This window comes from Podarcis gaigeae (genome assembly GCF_964106915.1).
Source record: "Podarcis gaigeae genome assembly, chromosome: 2".
Classification (NCBI taxonomy): domain Eukaryota; kingdom Metazoa; phylum Chordata; class Lepidosauria; order Squamata; family Lacertidae; genus Podarcis; species Podarcis gaigeae.
The window spans coordinates 63645451-63670292 of NC_139679.1; the positions used below are offsets into that span (position 1 = coordinate 63645451).

At 44.3% G+C, this 24842-nt stretch overlaps 1 protein-coding gene across 1 annotated transcript; it reads left to right on the forward strand.

Moving 5' to 3' along the window:
- Nucleotides 1-1637: 1637 nt before the first annotated feature.
- Nucleotides 1638-24811, forward strand: SLC6A7 (solute carrier family 6 member 7). The gene is made up of 14 exons (XM_083728684.1): nucleotides 1638-1779; nucleotides 10592-10775; nucleotides 12852-12983; nucleotides 14672-14906; nucleotides 15131-15269; nucleotides 16163-16297; nucleotides 17661-17764; nucleotides 18968-19092; nucleotides 20049-20161; nucleotides 20268-20399; nucleotides 20903-21002; nucleotides 21659-21759; nucleotides 22289-22459; nucleotides 23873-24811. The coding sequence occupies exons 1-14, from the start codon at nucleotides 1750-1752 to the stop codon at nucleotides 24083-24085; spliced, it is 1914 nt and encodes a 637-aa protein (XP_083584810.1). The 5' UTR covers nucleotides 1638-1749; the 3' UTR covers nucleotides 24086-24811.
- Nucleotides 24812-24842: the final 31 nt, after the last annotated feature.

Here is a 24842-nt window from a genome sequence, read left to right on the forward strand (position 1 = left end):
ACCTGTCTCATCTTGACTGAAAGCATTTGTATACGCGGCAGCTGCTAGCCCAATCTAGCAGTCACACCGTGTTCTGCTGCCTGAGTGTGGGGTTCCCCCCCCCCAGATGGCACAACACAGACCTAGACCAGATCTGCTACCTTTGTTATGAAGTTGGCAAATCAGAGCTGATTACTTGCCATTGGATAAAGCAGGTGTGGGAAACCTCTGACCCTCTGGAGGTTGGTGAACAACAACGCCCATTATCCTTGGCTGTTGGCCATGTTTGCTGGGGCTGATGGGAGTTGTAGTTCACCAACCTCTGGAGGGGCAAGAGTTTCCCACACCTGGCACAAAGTAAGGCAAGCAGAATGTGGGGTGGCATTTAGGATTTGTGGGAGCCAGTGTTAGGGACAGTAGTGCTTGCGACAGGGCAACCTGGAAGCGTGAGGCATGGTTCCTTATTGACAGGGAGGCAGGCAACTGAAAATAGAGAAACAGGGCAAAGAACTGCTATGGGGCAGGTCACAGAAGTTGTGTGCCAAGTGATTGGGGCTGACAGGATCCAACAACCTTCTACTTGCTAACAAGAAAGTATTTCTTAGAGCTCAGAAATGATACACTCAACTGCTAGAACCAGTAATAGAATCATAGGCTTGGCATAAATTCAGTTATCAAACCAGGCAGTTGCTGTGAATCTAGGTGAATACTAGACAGGCATTCCATTCTTTCTCAGGCCACATAGAAAAGGTTGGTAGCACTTTAGTTTTTGTTAAAATCAAAGTAAATCCTACATACCAGAAATCTGCTTCCCCCTGGAGTAGATTACCAGTGTCAAACATAGCATGAGAAATGGAAGTGTGTTAAGTACAGCTTTAGTGTAGGTGTCTTTTAACACTACTGCTGATAGTGTTCACTCCATTCTCTTCTTTCTTATAATGCCTCCTAAACATGTTCAAAGCCCAGCTCATTGAAAAGCAAAGATCTCTTGAATACCACTCCACTGATGATGAAGTAACAACACAGACATAGGACATGGGGATCTGCCTAGTATTGAATGAGACCATTGGTCTGTCAGGTTCAGTGTTTCCTACACTGGTTAGGGTTCCAGCGATTGTTCCCTCCCAGCCTTTTCCAGGAGATGTCAAGGATTGAGCTCTGCCACTGAGCTATGGTCCAGTGTCATGTTCCCCAAATATACCAAGATGACTCTGGGAAATCATCAAAGTCAGACATGGAAGCAACAGTCCCAGCATCTTGCTTGATCCCCAGAAACAGGTATTGAGAGGCATCATCACTTGCTTCTGTATACAAAAAGACAAAAAGTCCTGTTAGCCGCTGGCAAACCTCCTGCTCCAGGCATTTGTCCCCTCTTCACTTACTGCTTGACACAGCCTGCAATCTCCATCTGACTCCGAAGCAGAGCTGTGTGCCAAACAGCCAACCTGCTGCTGCTAGCCCTCCCTGGCAGCTCACTCTCATTCTGCCTCATTCTCTAGCTAGCTAATGTTAACAACATACTCGGTGCTGGTCCAGAGAGGGACAGAAAGATACAGAAAAAGGGAAGGTTTCTCCTGCTCACTTGCTGATCTATTTATCTGCATGGTCCTTCTGTCTTCCCTATTGTTGCAGAGAGAGGGAGAGGGAGAGGGAGGGAGAGAGGGGGGGGGGAGAGAGCAAGAGCGCATCTCTGGAACAAGTGGAAGAGCCAGAGTGCGAACAAGCGAACTGCAGGGAGGGAGAAGGAGTGCATAGCAACGCGACTCCACGATGAAGAACCAGGAGCACCATCCTCAGAAGGTAAGACGAGGAGGCAGCGAGCAGCTTGTACCGGAGGCACATAATTAGATGCCACAAAAGGGGAAAGTGTGTGTGTGCGTGTATCAGGGGAAGAGAGCTGTAGCAGGTGCCTTTTTCTGGATGGCAAAACAATCCAGGCTCAGGATTGCACATCCCACAGTCCCTTTATCCTTTCCCCAAGGTAAGGTTGGCAGGGGATGCTTCCTCTGGGACCCAGACCCTTCAGAGTAGCAGGTTGTCTGCTGCTAAAGGTGGAGAGAGACGACACCTTCTGCCCCTGGCAGGACCCCAGGAAGCAGCAGGTGGGGCAGGTGGGAGGCCGGGGGTGGCTGTCTGTCTGTCATTGCACAGCCAGCTCTTCTCACTCTCTTTAATTAGCAAGCGGGGGGGGGGGGGCTGTGCCTATACTTGAGTGCACCCGCTTTTCACCAGCCAGCCTCATCACGCAGGTGTTTCTTTTTCCTCTGGAAGGCAGGTGTTTCCACCAGGGGATGATGCATGCTATATGGCTGGGGGTGGGATTTAGGGAAGGAAGAATTGGGTGGGGAGAGAGAGGATTGCAAGTCCCCTGTAGTGTTTGCATCAGTGCTTGTCCTCCCACTGCATCCTATGTGCAACAGGTGCTAAAAGGGAAAGAGCGCCCAGGATGACAGGAGATGTTGACATCGGACATGCCTGGAGCAGGAAACCGGGGCAGGTCTATCAAGCCCCTCTTTGCTTCTTTCCATATCCGCTCCCTCTCGGCTTGCATCACCTGGTTGGCTCCTCCCTCTTTCCCCCTGGGAAGCCTTCTTCTGGCAGTGATTCTTTTCCCCTCCCCACTTTTACATCACCCAGGCAGAATCTCTTACATAAGCATGCCAGTGTGGCATAGTGGTTAGAGTGCCAGGTTGGACCTGAAAGAGCAGGGTTCAAATCCTCACTCAGCCATGAAGGTCACTTGGGGCCAGTTACAACCTAATTTTACCTCATAGGGTTGCTGTGAGAATAAAATGGAGTGGGAGTGGAGGACCATGTGCTGTATGCCACCCTGGGATATGAATGTATTAATGTTTATTCATTTATTTATTATCCTTCCCCACATCTCCCACTTCTGACTCCACTGTTGGCTGTTCCAAGACATTTTGCAGCAAATTAAGGTAGAGCAGCAAATAGCACCCAGTGCCCCCCACCCCAGTTCAAGGCCAGCCAAGTTATTTTGTCCCTTGAGGCAGAAAATCCCACACGACTCCAACCACCATTCAGAGTGTGCTGTCTGAGAAAGTTCACAAGATTTGCAGGGATAGGTAGTCTATAAGCAACGCCATCCATCCTGTTTCTGACTGGTGCTAGCAGGGGTGGACTTTGGTAATATTTTGTAATATGACGTGCTGTGTGAAGCCAACATTTGGCGCCCCAAAATGGCTCTTCTAAGTTTTGAGCCCCCTTGGCTCGCCACCACCCTAAATCTGATGCTAGTGCTAGTCTTTGGACCAAAAGGCTCTCTCATCGCAGCAGGTAGCAGGCAAAGCAAATTTTTTAAAAAACAAGTTACAACCTCCAAGAAAACCCCCTAATTAAAATGCGCAATGAAACAATTTAATCAAAACATTAGAATAAAAATCCACAGTCAAAATGCACAATAAAGCAATCCCATTAAGACAGCAGCAGAAGATTCAAGTCAGGAGCTATGGGGAATACTTGCTTAAATAGGGATTTGCTATGATTTTGATGAAGCAGTGAGCCTTGTTTTGCTCTAGTGACTTTCAAGGTGGCTTCCTACCGTCTCCAGGTCTCCACCTCCCATCCAGGTCTCTACCTCCCATCCCAAATTTTGAGAGAAATGAAAAACAATTTGTTTCTGGGCTAGTGGTGCTGGATAAGTAGGTGAAAGTACCACCATTTCACCAAGTAATGAGCCTTCACCAGCACAGAGTGGTGGAGACGCCATGCAGCCTCAACCAATTGATCTGAACACCTCTGAGAGGCATGAACTTATCTAATCCCCAGGACACTCATGTCTGCTTTCCCCCCAACTTTTGTGTGTGGCATGCACACTGATGGGGTTCAGACAATAATATCTCAGCAGCTTCAGAACAAGGCAAGGTATTAAACCAGCTTCAGACTGAAGTTTAATATCATAAGCAACTGCTCTACAACAGAGCTAAGCCCTCTCTTTTACGCACATGTGCGCACACACACACCTCTCACATAAATGTAACTTAATGCTAAGGTCCCTCTTCTCTCTCCCTGTAATGTGTAGCTGAGGAAATGAAAGATACGGCATCATTACACCGTGCTAATGTAGAGTAAGGGGAGGCTACTACATATCACATCTGGTTCCAACCAGATCTGAAGTCAAGGTCTACAAAATGGGACACTCCCCAAAACTGTGGAGAAAAATATTCATTTTGAAGTGTTTCGGGGGGGGGGTGTCTGTTGATTTCTCCAGCTGCCAGCTTGTGACTCAGATGTGGCACAGATGCATTTCTTAAAGTGAGGGATTTTCTCAGTGTTCTTGAGTGTGATGTGGAACTGATGACCTAAATCAGTAAAATAAAGGCTTTTGTGGGGCTTACACACACTCTAAGAAATGTTTCTCATATTCCAAAAGCAGTCTATCACATTTATCTGGTGTGTATTGGAATAATATTTGTCCTTTTTGCCTTTTTACCACAATAGTCACCATATACTTTCTTTTTTTATATATGCAAAGCTAGCTTATCCATTGTTCCTTCAATTATCTGAACTATTCCCCACCCTCCCACTCTGATTCGGCCCTTGTTTTTTCTACTCTGAACTATTTCTGTTTGAGGATGCCTTCATAGAATACCTAGCTGTCCAAAGGACAGGAGAAGGGAATGGCAGAAAGCTGTTAAAAATTTCCTGCTGAGGAACCTGTGCTGGAGTCTCTCAGTCTCCCAGCAGAGTTTGGCATTATAGATTAACCACAATGCTTAAACTTTGCAGCCTGGGAAGAAAAGCTTCTTGCCTCAATTTGTTGTTCCAAGCGATGGTGTGTATGATTGAATTTTTTTTCTTCAGGAACAGAAGGCTGCCTAAGAAAAAGGAAAAGCAAAGATGCTCAGAATGCCACCAGGATTCTAAAGAAAGTACCAGATTGTAGCACGCAGAGACAAACATGTCACTCCAAAGTATAACAGTGATCACACTCAGTTGAAACTGGCCTTGGCCAAAAAATGGGGTAGGGTCTTTGTCAGAATGAACTTTAGGCTGATTCATATAACTTCATTTGTGGGATAACCCTTCATTAACCCTTCCCGGAGCTCAATTTGTAGAAAGCCAGGTGCTAGAAACTGCTCTCAGGAATTAGATATATGCACTCTACATATGCTCAGAGGCATACTCTTTCTTCAGACATCCCATGGCATAGTATATAGGTTCCAGGATTGAGCCATAGAGCTATGGCCTTCCTGCCTGGACAGAGATAGCCTGGCCACTGGTAACTTCCAGGCTGGATTAGTGTAACGTGCACCTTATGGGGCTGCCCTTGGGTCCAACTAGTGCAGAACACAACAGCCGTACGGTTGATGGGGGCATCTGGCCGAGAACCTGTGACACCATAGTTAAAACATTGTTGGTCGTCCTCAAATGTATGAGGCCTTCTTGATAACAACAAGAAATAAAGCCTCTCATGTCATTGGCTCAGTCCTGTGGAACACTCTGCCACTAGAGATTCAGCTGGTGCCTTCTGTTCCAACTTTTCAACACCTGCTGAAAACTTTTCTATTTCACTAGGCTTATGCAGTCAATTAAGAATACATCTTTCCACATTGGTTAACTAATTTCTGTTTTTAACTTTTTAATATGCTTTTTACTGTATTGTTTTGTGTATTTTTGTTGTAAGCCACCTTGATATATATATACTTACAAAATAGCTGCATATAAATAGACAAATAGAGGGATCCCTGGCTAAAATTCAAGCTCTGTGGACACCCTTCCCCTCTCCCATCTTAATTAAGTACATATTTGGCAAGCAAGTTCCCTTGAGTCCAAAAGTGTGTGCAAGTGACTATAAGCTGTGGTGTGGACATTTTCACACAGTAATTTATGTATGTGGCTGGATATCACATAAACACTAGTCCGTTAACTGCCTTCCTCATACTATGCCTCTGCTTTGCTTTGGGGCAGTTAAAAAAAAGAGAGAGAGCCAAGTATTGTATAGGTTGATTCATTGCACCTGAGATACTGACACTGAGAAGAAAACAATAACCAAGGACTAAGCTTAGAGTCTTCTTACTCATAGTAGTCTCATAGATGATGAAGGGCATTTAGACAAAGGAGAGTATGGCAGGAGGCGGGTAGAAGGGAGAGATTAAGCAATCAAAGGTAAATAGTTTGGACCATAATGTGGGCTGAAAATGGGGTTTAAGAGAATCTATTAGAACTAACATTCTAAAGATTACTAGTTAACATTGATTTCATGCCAAGCAGGTGCTAGAAAAAACCCCTAAAGGATTTTGACTTATTTAATGAACATGTTTCCTAAAACAAAGGCATTTATTTTTATTTTCAAAAAACCCTCCAAAAAAGAAGTGTTCTGGAAAATGTAAGGTTTTATTTTATTCAGACAGCACAGAATGTAATATATATATGTATTTAGAAAAGTATTACAATGCCTGCTGAAATGATTTTTTTTTAATTTCAGCTATTTATATACTGCTTAATCACTGAAGTATAAAATGGTACCTCGGGTTACATACGCTTCAGGTTACATATGCTTCAGATTACAGACTCCACTAACCCAGAAATATTACCTCGGGTTAAGAACTTTGCTTCAGGATGAGAACAGAAATCGTGCAGAGGCGGCGCAACAGCAGCGGGAGGCCCCATTAGCTAAAGTGGTGCTTCAGGTTAAGAACAGTTTCAGGTTAAGAACAGACCTCCAGAATGAATTAAGTTCTTAACCCGAGGTACCACTGTATAAGTGATGTACATAAAGATTACAAAAGTAATTCCGTGGATAAAATCAGTTAAAATTGTTCGTAAAACAGAAAACCTCCTTAAAATGTACTGCTTTAAGTGCATACACACACGTATGCACACACAGACACTATTATTATATTAATAGAAAAAAGTCATAATAGTTTCCTTGTACACCTTACTCAGCTAAGCATTTTTAAAATACATTTGCCGCTTATTTTAAAGGCAATTTCCCACCCCAACTTGCTTTAGAACACAGATCTATTGCACCCAGCTAGTTTGTCCTACTTTCTCTGTGTGCTGCCCCACTCCTTTTTCTTACAAGGGAATGACTGCAAAATCTAATTGCTTCAGCAAAAATCCTGGAAAAATATAAGCCGTTACTGCAAGAGGTTTAGAAACTGGAGGTTTACATTGTGTAATGGTGAGACTTAGGATGTGTACACATGGATACCATTTACTCCAGCTTCAGTGCACTCCCACTACTGGAACAGTGAAACTGAGTACACAAGATATTGGCTGAAACCCATCTGTATCCTGCAGTTTCTTGAGAAATTCTCTTGTTCAATGCATTTCCCCTTAAACCACCTTCCTCCTGATTTGAAAATATAAGCCGTGGTTAAGCTGAGATATTGTACATCTGAGATAGCCATTGAACATGCACTGATGGTAGCCCACGTACAGATGACCTCTTCATCAAATAGGACAGGCAAACTTGGCGCTCCAGATGTTTTGGGACTACAACTCCCATCATCCCTAGCTAACAGGACCAGTGGTCAGGGATGATGGGAGTTGTAGTCCCAAGCATAGCTGTCAACGTTTCCCCCTTTTTAAGGGAAATTCCCTTATTCCGAATAGGATTCCTCGCAAGAAAAGGGAAAAGTTGACAGCTATGGTCCCAAGACATCTGGAGGGCCAAGTTTGCCTATGCCTGAAATAGGAGTTCAGTGCAGGGAAACTAAATCAGATAATGGGCATGGGAAAAGACATGGTTTGAAGCTCCATTGACCCTGAATTAGGTGATCATTCTGATCTGGTTGGGGCTGCAATCTCCTGAATGATCGCGTAGACACTTTTGGAAGTTTACTGGTTCCTGCAATGCTCCTGGGTGCCCTCAGTGACCATAAGCGCTTTTCAGCATAATTGGCTGATGCACCAGTTGTGTTCCTAGCTGGAGAAGACCTGGCCAGTTCTTCAAGCCCCTGTTATGCCCAGTTTAGATCATTGTAACATGTTCCATACATGGCTGGCTGCCTTTCCAAAGCACTTGAAAGCTTCAGTTGCTTCAAAATGCAGCTGCCTTGGTATGATGCTTTGTCATCCCAGTGATACTCCAGTTGTACCAACATGAATTTTGGTTCCAGGCTGAATTTGAAGTCTTAACCTTAAGGCCTTAAATGATCTGGAGCCAGCTTGATTTAAGGACTGCCTTCTTCCTTTTGCTCATGCTCAAGCACTCTGTTCAACTGCCACTCTGTTGGTAGTCCTCCTGCTGCCTGAAATTTGGCAGGTGGTGACACAAGATGGCTTTTCCGATGGTGGAGCCTAGACTGTGGAATGACCTCCCCAGAAAGAGCCATATGGCTACCTCACTTGCTCACTTATCAGTGAGAAGCTTTTTAAAGGAAGCTTTCGGTCTGTATTATATTTTATCTTGTAGCTGCTTAACGTTGCTAATATATTTTAGATTTTAAAATGCTGTATTGTAAATCACTTTGACAGCCTTAGGGAGAATTAATGGCATATAAATGTGTTCAGTGAACAGATGAATGGCTATTATGGTGCCTGGAAAAATATACAGTACCATGAAGGGCATTTTTAGTAGATTTTCCCTGGTTATATTCATTTCTACAGATGTTGGCACTGTCCTGTCCATATAGTTACTTTCTGCTTTGATGTGTTAGGTCTAGATTATTATAAATGTAAGTGTGTATGTGAGAAAGCGAGTGCATGAACATGATAATGTACTTGTCCACATGAGTTACAGATATGTCATGTACATACATAGGCATCTTTTGCACTAAGATATATAGAAGTTTCTCTGGGTATCATGTTCATATATGTGCCATGAAGCCTTGGGCCAGTCACCATCTCTTAGTCTAAAGCAGAAACATGTACACCACCTTGAGATCCTTGGAAGATAGAGGTGGTATATAAAGGTAATAAAGAAATAAAAATATATAATTGCGTCTTTGAGGTCTGTATACGGATACACGTTATTCACATATGTGTGATATTAGCTTGCCCACGTACAGACATGTTTGTATGGCTGGGTCTGAGCAGAGATATGTGCGCATGTAAGTGCAAGAGCATGTAAACATATGGCAGGTAAATCTGTGCTTCATTATTTCCTCAACAACTAACACTTTCTTCACTTGTCTCCATGGAAACTGAACAAGAGGAGCATTGCTACAACTGTAGCCTATTGTGGGAGAGGAAAGGGCACCTATTGGAGAGAAAAAGGAGAACCAGCGTTTAATTTGGGCCAGTGCTCACCGGTGCTCTGGCTGTTTTCAAGGAACATATGAATTAATAATAAAGATCAAATAGTTCTCCTGAGTTTCGGCAAGCGAACCTTTTAATCGCTGCTGAGTAGCCAGAGCCTGTCCCCTCATGTCAAGGATTTTAAGGGAGAGCTTTCAAGTCAGAGTGTGTGGTTTCCATATAGGGTTGAGCCCCGTCGCCTCTCTTTTTATTAAATTAAGAACCAGGTGCAGGCAGCTTCTTGCGTTGGGAAAATATATTTGGAAGCCATGTCAAGGGAGGATCATTTTTAAGTCAGACTAGTTCAGCCAGTGTCTTAGCTAGGCAGACAGTTCTTAAATGAGGCAATGGAAGCCAGCGAGATGATGGGTTGCTGCTTTTTAACTTGGCAAACCAAAGAGGGTTTGTTGGGCCAGAGCTGAGGTAGCCAATGTACTCATTGATGTTGTACACTCCAGGAGTTATGAGACTCCAATTCCCATCAGCCTCCGTAAACTAGAGGTCAGGGATGATGGGAGTTGGAGTCCAACAACGTCTGAGGGCACTATGTTAGCTATCGCTGGCCCAGGGGTGTGATTCAGGTGCAATAGGGGCTAAATTAATCCCTGACAAACATCATGCAAGCCGGGAGAGCAGGACTGGACATGGAGAAGTGGTGTAGCTCTATGCCAGAGCATAAGCTTTGCATGATGAGGATCTCAGATTCAATTGCTAGCATCTCCAAATACGGCTGGGGAAAACGTCTGTTAGAACCAAACCTCCAGAGAGTGTAGTCAGTGTAGAGTAGACCATGTGGTGCTCTCCAGATGATGTTGGAGTCTACCTCCATCAACTCTAGCTGCCATGGCCAGTGATTAGGAAAGATGGGAACTGCAGTCCCAACAATAACCGGAGGTCACAAATGGGCTGGCTCTGTATAAAGCAACAGCTCCTGCTGTGGACTTCTGAGGCTGAGAAGATGGACTCTCAGCTCATGACAGATGCAAGTCTTTCCTTGCAGCTCCCATCAACCCCAAGCAGTATGGGCAGCCATGATGAAAGCTACGGTCACTCAGTGGCAGATCTCTTGGTGTTTCAAATTTCAGGGGTACCCTGTGTGATGCCAAAATTCGGAGCCCCTCCACCTCTTAGGCTCCCCAGAGGGCACCCCTGAGGCACCATGCCCCGTGCGACTGAACCAGTTGTGCTCCCCTAAGTTTGCTGTAGTCCAATAACATGGAGGCCCACAGGTTGCCCACCCCTGTGTGTGTATATTACAGACATATACCACCATCTAGCTTCTATCAACCCTTTTCTTTAAAAAAATAATAATAATTTCCCCTTGCTCTCTGAAGTTTCCCTTGCATTTCTTTCTGTCTACTTCCAACAACCTTGTCTTTAATTCCTCACTTCTTCCCCTTGTCAGCCAGTGATTCCAGACTTGCTAATGACTCCAAGCGATCAAGAAGATGGTGACCTGGAGATTGAGTACCCTGAAGACAGAGGGAATTGGACAGGCAAGCTGGATTTCCTTTTGTCCTGTATTGGATACTGTGTTGGACTGGGGAACGTCTGGAGGTTTCCATACCGCGCTTACACAAATGGAGGAGGTAAGCCCTGGGCTTTTCTTACTAGGGCTTTTGTGGGCTCCTGCCACATCCTGTGCTGGAGGGTTGCATCTCTATATTGAAAACTGGCGTCAGGTAGGAGGTGTGTGTGCATGCAACTCCCACAGTAGCAACTGCAATGCAGGCATGGCCCAGAAGGACTCCCCAATGCTGCTGCTTTGCCTGTAGCCACAACCAACTTCAGGAAACACACCAAGCAGACACCTGATTTCCAGCATCAGCTTCAGCTTGGAGTCACAAACGACTGTGCTAATCCCCTGGGTTGGATGTGCATTTGCTCTTGGCTGGTGTACAAGCACCCTGGGGACACTGCTGAGTTACTGTCTCTCTGCAGCTTGCAAGACACTGATCTGGTAGGTGGAAGCCTACACTGCCCACCCCAAATGACAGGCACACCTGCATCTCTGAAATGCAGGGCAGGGGGGGTGGAGTGTTTTATTTTCTTTCAAAAAAGACAGACACCAGGGACACAAGTGATATTGAAGTGGTATCTAAAGAATATCTGCCTAGGCTATGGTCCCTTTAATTTTTACAAAACCAAAATGGGGACGGGGTGATCACAACAAAAACTGCCAGAAAGTCAACACCTAAACATACAAAACTCAAATTCCTGTAGTTCACTCCAGCTCAGTGCTGGATGAAAAGGCACAGGTCCCAAGATTGTGTATCCTATTCATGGGTGCTAGTCCTCTGTGACCCATTTCCTATACCCCTATGGTGTCCTGGGATATACAACTAAGGACACATTTATCAAGGGGCTGGCTGCCATGCCATATGAACTGTTTACTCTTAAGCAGGCTTCAGCATGATGCCAGGCACCTCTGTCAAATGTCCTGTGTGTTTCCGAAAGCAACGCTGATGAATCAGTAGGAGGCATACATCCTTCTGAGTCAGTACATAGTGCAGCTTGCATGAATTCAGGATGTGAAAGGGCAGCACACTCCTGGAGATACCATCTTCTCTCCTGGGGAGAAAAGTAACAACAACAAGAAGATTCTAACCATTCACTGTAAATCCTTATCAGTGTTTTGCTTATGCCATAGGGGTGTCGGTCCCAGAAAGCTGACAGAATACAGAGAAATCATTTGATTTTGCTTAGCTGAATCTTCTGGTTAGTGTTTGATGAATAGTGTCTTCAGATTGCTTTTCTAAGAATGGTGGGTGGAATTGTTTTTCTTTGACAAAATTGGCTGGCTTTCAGTAGAGTAGAAACTGAACCCTTTGAATTGACAGAAAATCTTGTGAATCTCAGACAGCTGCCAAAAATGCAAATTTGAAAATATGTGACATGTAGATAGTCTTTGATGTTTTAGGTTTTTCCCCCCATTTTAATCCACTGATTAGGATACTATGGGGATTTAATTGAGTTCTTGGCTGAACCGCAGTCATTCCAGTGATCTTGTCAAGTCATTTAGATTCAGCTTTCACCTTAAAGTCCTTGCTCTAAGTCCCCCAGATCATCTCAGTTTCCTATTACTGTACCTATTTCCTCATCTTTGTAACCATAGATGCTAAGGAATGATTCTTGACCTTCTGCAAGCAAAGCATGTGCTCTATCACTGAACTATGGTTCCATCACAAGCAAATTATTATGATAGGGTGTACCTCCAATACTGGAGTCATAGCGTTCTCAGATGGCAACATGGGCATTTGCACATACATTTAAAGTAACTGGAAATCAAGAGAGCTATTGTAGACTTGGCGTTGCTCAGGCATGCAAGGTTGTTGTTTTTTTGCAGTATCCACACAATAACACCAAAATACCGTCCCGTTCTCCCCACTCTCATTCTCACTTAATCCACATTTACTGTTTCCAGTTTTTGTTTTAACCTATTGGGTTTTCCATAGAAATGTTCAATCTAGATTAAAGTTGCAGCCTGCACTGTAACTCCTACATTGAGCTGGTGTTGCATTAGATGACCTCCAAGATCCCTTTAGCACAATGAATCTATGCTACATAGGGAAGTTATATAACAAGGTGCTCACATTTAACCGTGCTCCTTGCCCAACATCCAGTCATGCCCCCTGTGCCTTGTGTCACAATTTTCTATCCTACAGGGGCATTCCTTGTTCCTTATTTCATCATGCTGGCGATCTGTGGGATTCCCATCTTCTTCATGGAGCTGTCGCTGGGCCAGTTCTCCAGCTTGGGGCCTCTTGCTGTTTGGAAGATAAGCCCTCTGTTTAAAGGTATGTGTGCATGCAAGGCAGTTCTCAGCTTCCCTGATGTTTCTGTCTCCCTCTCTTCTGCTGAGAACTATAAAACCAGAGTCTGTTGTGTCAGTAGCAAAAAGGCATAGCAGCAGCTGTTGCCACTGTCTCCGCTCATCATGGAGCAAGCTTAGAACATAGGAGTCTATGGGTGTGAATGGATGGTACACAAAGGGATCAGTAAAGCTGAATGGTGAGAGGCACAGAGAAGGCAGCCTTTCTCTCTCTCTCTCTCTCTCTCTCTCTCTCTCTCTCTCTCATTGTTTCAGAGTTTTAATGGTCCAGGCTCAAGCTCCGAGTTGCATAAGAAACAACCCCAATGAGGCCAGTGTTTTCACATGGCTTGTGTGCTTTTAAATGCAACAGGGTACACTAGAGATGGTGACAAATGTGACAGCCAGGATGAAAATTACTGGTGTGGATAGTTATGAATGGATAGGGATGCTTGAGGAATCAGTCCCTTGCAAATTCCAGTACAGCCAGACACAATCCACACCTCCCAGATGAATGTGCAGATTGGAATGCAGCTATCCCTTGGGATTTCATAGTTTTTCAAATTCTGCAAAAGCGCATATAGAAATGTGTAGTTTGAGACAAAATATATTTAGGGTGCTTCCAGACTGGTGTTTACAATGGTAACTCGGGTTACAGACGCTTCAGATTACAGACTCCGCTAACCCAGAAATATTACCTTGGGTTAAGAACTTTGCTTCAGGATGAGAACAGAAATCGTGCTCCGCCAGGGCAGTGGCAGCAGGAGGCCCCATTAGCTAAAGTGGTACATCAGGTTAAGAACAGTTTCAGGTTAAGAACAGACCTCCAGAACGAATTAAGTTCTTAACCCGAGGTACCACTGTAGTGTGGTGTTGGTGTGTCTCACGTATACATGTTTTTTGCAGTATCCTGCCTGTATTCATCCCCTCTCCCCTGGCATGGCATTTAATCCAGATTTACCCTTTCCAGGAAGAAGAGGTAAAACAAGCACCTGTTTTCAATATCTTAATAACCTGCTTGTGTATTAACTCCCCTCCTCAAAATCTGGAAGCAACCTTAGCAATGCATAGAGGTAGCCACCAACTGGATGGCTTCAAAAGAGGATTAGACAAATTCAAGAAGGACATTGCTATTAGCCACAGTGGCTATGTGCTGCCTCCCCGTAGGAGGCAGTATGCCTCTGAATACTAATTGCAGGAAACTGCAGGAGGGGAGAGCTCTGTTGTGCTCCACTCCTGCTTGCAAGATTCTCAAAGGCATCTGGTTGGTCACTGTGAAAATAGGATGTGGCCTAGATAGCAGAGCTATTTTCATGTACTTATGTAATTTCTGAGAAAATGTGTCTAAATGTAAATTTTAGTTTGGATTTCTTTTTTAAATGTAGATTAATTCAGAAATAGGGCAAAATGGATTTATGAATGTAGACATGCAAAACTGACATGGACCAGGAATAGCCTGGTTCTTCCATCCTCTGTACATAATCATGTAACCAAAGCAAATGAAGCTTTCTTCTCCAGTGGTCAAGTGCCAGCCTATGTGGTTATGGCTGACTCAGATTTTCTGGCATGGAAATGTTCACTATGAACAGTGCAGCATATAAGCAGCACCCAAAGAGCTGTTTGAGTCTTGTTGCCGTTATGTTAATCTGTCTTCCATTTTTGTTCCCTTTTCAGGTGTTGGCATGGCCACAATCCTGATTGTCTGCTTGGTGGCCATTTACTATAACATGATCATCGCCTACGTTCTCTTCTACCTCTTTGCCTCGCTGACAAAAAACTTGCCCTGGCAGTACTGCGGCAACTGGTGGAACACAGACCTGTGCCTGGACCACCACATCATGCGCACGGGGAATGGCGGTGTCCCCTTCAACATCTCTAACACTGTCAGCCCAAGTGAGGAATACTGGAGGCAAGTACAATAGGCCAGGGAATGTTTAGGTGACCACTGACGACCATATTGGACCTGATTGACAACTGAACACTCTAAATCAGGGATCCCCAGCTCTTTTGGGGCCCTTGGCCCAATCCAGTTTATGTTCCTAAATTAGGTGGTTTTCTATGGCAGATTTGCCCTCCCTTGTACTAAGAGAGACATGATGCTCCTGTCCATTAACCCCCTCCCTTTTGTCCTAGTCGTTATGTCCTGCACATCCAGGAGAGCTCGGGGATTGGCGATCCTGGGAGGATCCGCTGGAATCTATGCCTGTGTCTTCTCCTCGCCTGGGTCATTGTGTACCTATGTATCCTAAAGGGAGTCAAATCCTCTGGCAAGGTAAAGTATGAATCGGCAGCAAGCACTAGTGTGTTTGAAGCAATGCTTGTTCTGGAATTATTAGCTAAACTCAATGGTTAGCCTCTTCCCCTCCATTGCATTCGCGGTGGCCCAGCCAGTAACCCTCTATACACTGGGGCTTAATGTGTATGAATGGGGGGGGGGTGATTGGCTTTACATGTGGACATTCCCCACACATTTTAGAATTTGCTGTCAAGGTTCTAAATTGTATGGGGAGCTCTGCAAGTAAAGCAGCCTCCCAGCTGCAGATGCTCAGCCCTCTGATGCATGGAGGGAGACAGGACAGGCTACAGGAGACCTAACAGAGCTGGTGGGGCCAACAAGTACAGCTCCAGTCTCCTCCCTCGCACAATTGGCATCATTATCTGACAATAACCATGTGTACCCCCAACCCAGCTGCACTAGGAGGAATGTCTTGATGGTAAGAGCAAACTCAAGTCAATTTGCAAGAGGGGTGGTGGGCTGGACAATCATCTCTTGGGGTTGATCTAACTCTAAATTTCTTGCAACATGCAGAGGATTTATTTATTTATTACATTTATATTCCTCCATTCCTCCAAGGAACTCAAGGAGCCATACACCACTTTTGCTTTCTCTATATTATCCTCACATAACTCTTATTAGATACGTTAGTGAGCTCTATGGCTGAGTGGCAATATGAACCCTAGTCTCTCAGGTCCTATTCCAACACTCCAACCAATACACCACAATGGTTGGACATTATGGGTACATGACAACCACTCTGCATAATCTGTGGAACACTGCAAGACTTCTACAGAGCTGTCCTGTAGACAGCCACCATCTCCATATTTTCTTATGCATACTGAAATGAACCATTGCAGCTTCAATCAAATGCCTTTATCTTCTTGCAGGTTGTATATTTCACAGCTACCTTTCCTTACCTCATCCTGATCATGCTCCTGATTCGAGGTGTGACCCTGGAAGGAGCCTGGTTAGGAATCAAGTTCTATCTCACACCACAGTTTGACTTGCTACTGTCTCCCAAGGTGAGGTTTATGCCATGTGATTTCACTGTAGAGTGGAGCTTAATTACATAGACCTGCCCTTTCAGCTGCCACACACAAGTGCTCGCCATGTTCAGAGCAGATGTGTGCAGCAGGGGGCTCCTCAAGCTTGGCGGGATGCACAAGGAAGGAAAAGGCTTTCCTTTTAGAAGAATGTTTATGGGGGGGTAGGCCAATCAGGTTTTAATTGGACCCCACTTGTAAGTAGGACAGCCCTTGCAAAAATAAAATTGAAAAGCAAGACATTCCAATGCTATGTAAGAATAGCATTTTAGATCTGTCCATGCAAAATATACATCATGAGACCAGAGCAGCATACTATATTAAATGTGTTGCTGCTACCATAAACAGCAGTTGTGTATTTTAGCACCTCCCCCTATAAAATCAAAGACAACTTATCCATTTCCAGCCCCCTTGTTTCCATCAGCATCACTCACTTCCCTCATATGAAACATTTATATGAAAATATAAAGTGGCTCATATATATATATATACTGAGCCTCATTTCTCATTTTAGCCCATTGTTCCCTATTTTGACAAGCAGCTGCTCTCCAGATCCTGCTCCTAAACCTGTAAGTGGAGATGCCAAAGACTGAATGCAGGCTCTTCTGTGTACACAGCATGTGCTGGACCACTGAGCCAAGGCCCCTTCCCATGCATTGACTTGTCTGAGATCTACTACGTGTATTGCACACACTCTAGAAATGCACTTAGGTGGGTCCAATCGAAACACAGAGTTCTCCTGTGCATTAGAGGAAAAAGCAAAAGTATAACATGTGTTTACTGCCTTTACTTCTGCTATAAAGTGCAAAGTAGAAATTAGCATGCATCCTTCATGAGGAGATGTACAGAAACACTTTAGGATCATTTAACTTCATTAATGAATAAGTGCAGACACTGGCAGATTATTATAATTTATTAAAATTGTATACATTGGCAGATGTGCTTTGGCAAAGTTCTTCCTTAATGTTTTGTTGTTATGAGAGGTTAGGTAAAGGTAAAGGACCCCTGGACAGTTACGTCTAGTTGAATTCAACTATGGGGTGCGGCGCTCATTTCCACTTTCAGGCTGAGGGAGCCGGTGTTTGTCCGCAGACAGCTTTCCGGGTCATGTGGCCAGCATGACTAAACTGCTTCTGGCGCAACGGGACACTGTGATGGAAGCCAGAGAGCACGGAAATGCTGTTTACCTTCCCACTGCAGCAGTACCTATGCTTTCGAAGCTGGTATGCTTTCAAGCTGGTTAGATCATCCTTAGAAAAAGCTTCACTGTGCAGATGAATGGACTGTTTTGTCACTCAAAGCAGATTTCTCCTTTACCTCTTGTTTTCAAACACTGTTTCAGGTGTGGATTGAAGCAGCTTTACAGATCTTCTACTCTCTTGGGGTAGGATTTGGGGGACTTCTCACCTTTGCATCATATAACACCTTCCACCAGAACATTTACAGGTACATGTTTTCAGTGTAACATGGCATGGAGATGGAACATACAGAGGTGGTTGCTCATCCATGGCATCATGGATGTTAGCAACACTCCATTATCCCTGAATGGAGGCTGTATAGAGTAGCAGGTGAATGATGGATGTGGCAAGAGGAAGGAGACAAAACGTAACTACCAGAAAACAAGTGGGAACGTACAATGGAAACGAACATAGACTAAATCAGTCAACCTTTTCCCTGGCTCCCCACCATCCCTCTAATGGATGCTTTGTGACAATGAAGGCAAAGGATGAGATTCACCCAACAAGCCCTGCCCCATCAGAGAAAGCTCTATGCAAAGACTTCCGCTTGCACAATGGGGCCTCCCACCCTTTCCTTCCCCTACACCCCCCAAAATTGGCTTGAGGGATGTTGGGAGATCCCCAAAAACAGCATAGGGCAGGGAGGAGAGAGTGAATTGTTCTGGTTCTGCTGAAATGTTTGTGCAGAAGGAGGTTTATTGTGGCACAACCACACAGAATTCCAGCTCATCATGGAATTCAAATAAAATCAGCATAAAGATCCCATGAGAACTCTGTTTCTGCTCTTTACCCTCAGCAAAACATATGCTCCTTCATATTTCTATAGGTGACATATCTCTCGATATTTCCATGTAAACCCAAAGCACAGCAGAGTAGCATTTTCTAAGATATGAACCCCCAACTTAGATCCCAATAGATGGCAAGTATGGCAGCCTAATTTGATTGTGGTGTCATCCTTTCCTTCCTCTTGCCTTCGAACTCAGTACATCAGGGATGGAACCCTCTGGCTCAGGGTCCAAATGTGGCCCTTCAATCCTCTCTGTCTGGCCCCAGGGAATCTTCACAGACCATACACTGTCCTGAGCCGCACCTCTTCCCAGCTGTGCTCTGCAATCTCTTTACATCTTTTTGCCTGCCTGGAATGTGTCCTTGAAGTCTAATCATTCTTCTTGCTTGGTGGTGGTGGTGTGTGTGTGTGTGTGTGTGTGTACATGTGCATGCAGAAAGTAGCCTACTGTTCACAGGTGGCATTCACACGGCCCACTTTTAGTCCTGCCTACTGCTAACATGTGACTGCCAGAATGTGATCCTTGAGCTGAAAATGGCTCCCCACCACTGCTGTGGGGTCTCAAATGGCCAGTTCATGATGCTAGAGACTGCTGATCCAGTTCTTGTATTTTTTATTCTGTAGGGATACGTTTATAGTTACTGTGGGCAATGCTATCACCAGTATCTTGGCTGGCTTTGCCATCTTCTCTGTTTTGGGCTACATGTCCCAAGAACTTGACGTCCCCGTTCAGGAAGTTGCCAAAGCAGGTAAGGCCTGAACATTCCTTCCCTCCATCTTCTGTGCAAGTGTGTGTATTATCCACCAGGTCTTCCAAGCATTACATGTCTGCATGCAACATAATGAAATTGGCTTGCAAATGATTTCTGAGGCTGCAGGACATTGTGAACAGAACGTCCTCCTTTTACATTTTAAATTTTTGGCTTCCTTATTTTGAGGGGAGCTAAGAATATTCTTTTTTATAAACACACACATAAAACACACACACAGAGTGGATAATTTCCCTCTGGGTGTACAGCTATTCTGGGAAATTTAGAGTATTGTGACCATTTTCTAATTATGCTCTAGGTAGTTTCCCCTTTATGGTCTATATTGCTCCTCTAGGAATCAGCTCTGTTGCTTTAACCCTTCCCTTTCTAAAAAACATTGTTTTTATGTCATTTTTTTTTCTTCCTTCCCACTTTAAATTACAGCACACAAGGTGAGGTAGGGTGTAACTGCAACTGTGATCATGGTGAGAGAAAGGGACTATTTAACTCCTTCCACAGTAAAATTACACATACCCTCCAATATCTGGGGCTGCTCACTTTGCTAGCAGTTGTTAGAAATCTAAAAGCGGAGTTAGTGTTCCACTTCCAGCTTAAATCAGAACAGCAACAATTGGCTTCTGCTAGATCTTCCATGTCTTGAAGCATCCTAAGTTGTGATTTAGGGTATTAACAACTTATTTCCTGAGCCTTGGCTTTCAAAAAATACGGTCCAGAAACCAAGTAGTACTTCAGGGACTGGAAACCGTTTCCAGTTGGGAAACACTGCTCTGTGCCAACTCTAGACTGTTTCTGTGACATTTCTCCTTTCCTGACATCTCTTGCTGTAAGTTGCCCTTATGTCTACAGCCATGAAACTTGACTCTCTCTCAGTAATATCTTCTTGCCTGTAGCTGTATCCCACTTGTGATTCTCCTCCTCCTTTGCCTGTCTTCTAGGTCCAGGCTTGGCATTCGTGGTGTACCCACAAGCCATGACAATGCTTCCTCTTTCTCCTTTCTGGTCTTTCCTTTTTTTCTTCATGCTGTTGACTCTTGGCCTGGACAGTCAGGTAAGAGTGTACTCTGCTGTGAGGAAGGACTTGAACTATATGTCCTCAAGCGAATGGTGCTTATGGCTTACAGTACAAGAGAGCATCTGTTATTATCTGTGTGCAGTTTGCCTTTCTAGAGACCATTGTTACTGCGGTGACAGATGAATTCCCATATTACCTGCGGCCAAAGAAGGCTTTTTTCTCAGGCGTCGTTTGTATTGTGATGTTCCTGATGGGGCTCATCCTCACAACAGAGGTAAGCAAAATGGACAGTCCAAGACTGCAGCAGCCAGACCTTTCTGTTGATCATTTAAGTTGAGGATTTACAGGGGCAATTGATGTGTTCTCCCTCTTTCCTCTCTCTGTGCCCTCCCTAAATGTTCTAGGGGTTCCCCAAACCCTCTGGAGCAGATTTGGGGAGGGCATAGGGACACACAGGGAAACAAGAGGGGAATGTCCTGTTGTGCAATCAGAAATCCTTGTGCTGACAGGACTCAGTAGAATTCCACCTGTAATTTGAGCTGTGATTCAGAAAGCAAATCATAGTGTTTTCTGTGCCCTGATAGAATGAGCCCATGAAATTCCTAGAGTGACTTCTTTGGTATGTGACACCCCCAGTTCATACTTCCTAAATATTCAGGTTATTAAAATGCTGGTGCTAGCCTGTAGAACAGGATGTTTTGACACAAGTAAACTCACAGAGTTGACAATCCCATGTCTTGATAGAGGCTTTGACCATTCACTGCTTCTTTTCTCTAGGGTGGGATGTATTGGCTGGTGCTGCTGGATGACTATAGCGCTGGGTTTGGACTCATGGTAGTGGTCATTACCACCTGCTTGGTGGTGACACGTGTCTATGGTAAGACGAGATACACTAACAGTGTAGACATTCAATTCTGAATTGCTGAGTATGTGTTGAGATTTTTAAAGTGACATTGATAAATACAAAGAGATACACGCTGGCTTTTGTGGGGTAAGTAAGACTGCCAATAAGATCTGCAACATCTCAAGATGCATGTGGCAGTGGTTAAAATGATAACTTAGAATTGTACCACCCCTGGCTTTCATACTGCACCAAGGGTGGTGGTGGTGGTGGTGGTGGTGGTGGTGGTGGTTGTTGTTGTTGTTGTTGTTGTTACTACAACTAAAAGTTTCAAAACCACTAATATATAATAAATGCAACAAATACAGTACATATAAATAAGTTTTAACATTTTAAAAACAATGTATTCTGCAGAATACATTTGTACTATTGTTTGTTTTGTGGGTAAGTCACACATCTTTATGTACCATTAAAAATTGCTTCTCTGGAAGTCAGTTGAACTGTGTTTGATGGAGTTTACTCCCAGATAGCCTTAGACTGCCATCCTTTGCATTATTACTTGGGGACAAGCCACATTAACCATAGTGGGGCTTACTTCTGAGTGAACTTGCATAGGGTTGTGCCGTTAATGATTTAATGGAAAACAGCTGATTTAATATCCCATTTCTTACACATCATTTTGTTCTCTGCAGGCATGAAGAGATTCTGTCGTGACATTCATATGATGCTGGGTTTCAAGCCAGGGATATACTTCAAAGCCTGTTGGTTGTTCCTGTCTCCAGTGACAATGATGGTAAATATGCTCCAATATCCACAGCTGGACAATACCCTCATCAAAACCATCTAAAATGTCACAAGAGAGTGGGAAGCTTCTCAAATAGAAAGTACAGACTGATTAAAGGCTTGACCACATTTCTGCTTGCCCTGTACCTAGAAAGAACACGTCCAAATGGTTTTCCGCTTGTCCTACACGTTCTAGGCATGGGTCTGAGCACTTTTGTATTTGCCCCGCTGCTATGTGGAACAAATAGTGCTAGTGCTATGTGGAACAAATAGCAATCTGCAGAAAACCTGATTGCCATTTGTTCTGATTCAGCGCTGCAGATTTTGGCGGAGGTATGGATAAACCTTCAGTCTCTGCCAGGTGGTAGTTTTGAATCATTTCCCCCAGCTCATCTCATTCTCCCCTGGTCTGTTAGCAGGGTCTTGTCCTACACCTCCTGAGATTAAAAGTTCATCTGTAGGACAGCACTCCCTACAGCTGACTCAAAATGGAAGGGGAAATGCCTCGTGCAATTCTATGATGACACTCTTTGTTTCAGGCTCTGCTGGTGTACAGCATCATCAAGTATGAACCATCAGAGTATAATGGATCCTATCGTTTTCCATTCTGGGCTGAGATCCTGGGCATCCTGATGGGAATCATCTCCTGCCTGATGATCCCCACGGGGATGGTTTTTGCTGTGCTCCAGGAGGAAGGAACACTCTGGCAGGTAAGCAGCTTCTGGGGTCATTTTCTTTGTTTTCTCATACCCTCCAACATTTCGCTGATGAAAGCAGGGATGTCATCAGGAAAAGCGGGACATTCTGGGATCAAATCAGAAACCAGGACAGTTTCTGTAAATCCAGGACTGTCCCTGGAAAATAGGGATAATAATAATATTATAATAAATTATTATTTATACCCTACCCATCTGGCTGGGTTTCCTCAGCCACTCTGGGCAGCTCCTAAGAAAATATTAAAATACAGTAATCCATCAGACATTAAAAGCTTCCCTAAACAGGGCTGCCTTCAGATGTCTTCTAAAAGTCTGGTAGTTGTTGTTCTCTTTGACATCTGGTGGGACGGCATTCCACAGGGTGGGCGCCATTACCGAGAAGGCCCTCTGCCTCGTTCCCTGTAACTTTGCTTCTCGCAGTGAGGGAACCGCCAGAAGGCCCTCGGCACTGGACCTCAGTGTCCAGGTAGAACAATGGGGATGGAGACGCTCCTTCAGGGACACTTGGAGAGTCTGTTTTCTCATGGGATCTTTGTTTTTGCACCTTTTAGGTCTACTTTATATGACCATTGTGGCTACAAGGAGAAGATTGGAAGCTTTCTCTTTTGTTTTAACTAGCCTCAGTTTAATGCTTTGTCTAAACAGAGTTGGTCATACCATTAGGTACAGTGAATGAGGATGCAATCATTCCCCTCTGCTAGAGGACAACTGGTTGTCAGTTTCATTTTATTTAGCCATTTAAAAAGAATGTGTGGAGAAAGCAAAGGAACTTTCCTTGCCATCAAATCTTCAAAAAATTGACTTTCCAGAGATACTCTAAATACCAACAGTACACCCACTTTCTATCTTCATTTGAATTACTTCGTTTAAATAGCTTTTAATAATGTCAAGTTTCTATATTGCTGGGGCAGAGGTTGCCATCTAGTGGTGTATATGTGCATTGCATAAACTTGAAATATTTTCAAACATAGAACCAATATGAAGATCTGTAGAAAAATAGCAGAGCCTTGCACTTCTACTTTGCAGAAAAGAACATGATATTGCTGCTAATCTCAGACTATATTGAATATTTGCTGGGCATTGCTGAACAGTCAGGGCACCCTGTGAAATTGACAGAACTGTCTGCCTCCACAGGTGCTGATAACTTCTTTGGAGTTAAAAAGTTAACACTAACAGTGAACAAAGACCAGTGCTCTGTGTTCATCAACCTTACTGGCTGTGCAAACACTAATCACTATTTGGGTTTACTTCATTGGCAATGCCTTGGGAGTTCTGGAGATGTTCTTCCATGCTCTTTCATAGAAATGCTTTGGACAGTATCATAGCAATTTTGGACTCCCAAAGATGGACATTCTTTTGGATGTCCATCATGGTACCTCCTGTAATTGTTTGTCCTTCTACTTGCAGAGAATCCAGCAAGCTAGCAGGCCAACCCTGGACTGGGGTCCTTCCCTGGAGGAGAACAGAACTGGCATGTATGTGGCTACTCTGGCAGGCAGCCAGTCACCTAAACCTTTGATGGTCCATATGAGGAAATATGGAGGGATAACCAGCTACGAGAATATAGCCTTTCAGGTAGATAAAGAAATTGAAGAGGATGAAGAAGAGTCTATGATGTGAATGAAGCGGCAGCCTCCCAGCTCACCCCCCCCCCATGTGGAGGAAGATGGAGGGAACGCAAGGAAGCAGACCACTGAACTTTTGCACAAAGTTGCACTTTGGCACTTCCAGATGCATTTAGCATCTCATTGCAGTGAACTCAGCATAACTCTGCTGAGAATCTCAGTGTTGTTGAGGTTTCTGTTTGATGTGGAGAGGTGTGCAATGAATCTGTGTCTTGCTGCTCTAATGTCTAGGACAGGTCACTTGGATCCACTCATGTTTTCCCTTCCTCACCGAAGCAGTGATGAATTCCTCAGGGTCAGGGCCTAGCATCCCATAAACTATCTTCTTCCTATCTAATCTATCTCCCCACCCCCTTGATAGTCACCTAGCTATTCGTTTGCAGTTTTTAGCCTACATATTTTCACTCAGAATAGCTCTCCCAAAGCTGCCGCTACGTTCTGTGGCCTAACAACTAAGTCAAGGATGGGGGACCCCTCAAGTCTGGGGATCAAATGTGGCCCTCCAGGCCTCTCTATCTGGCCCTTGAGGCACTCATTGGGCCACACCCCTCTTTAGCCCTGCTTTGCACTTTGAAAATGCTTCTTGCTTGCCACTTGCCAGGGTAGAGGACAGGGAGAGATGTGTGAGCATGTGTAGAAATCATCCTACATGTAAACACAATTTGTATAATCATTGGAATGTAGGGTTGTATCCAATGCAGAGTAAACCCATTGCAGTTAATGGGCATTGCTAGCTTAGATCCATTCATTTA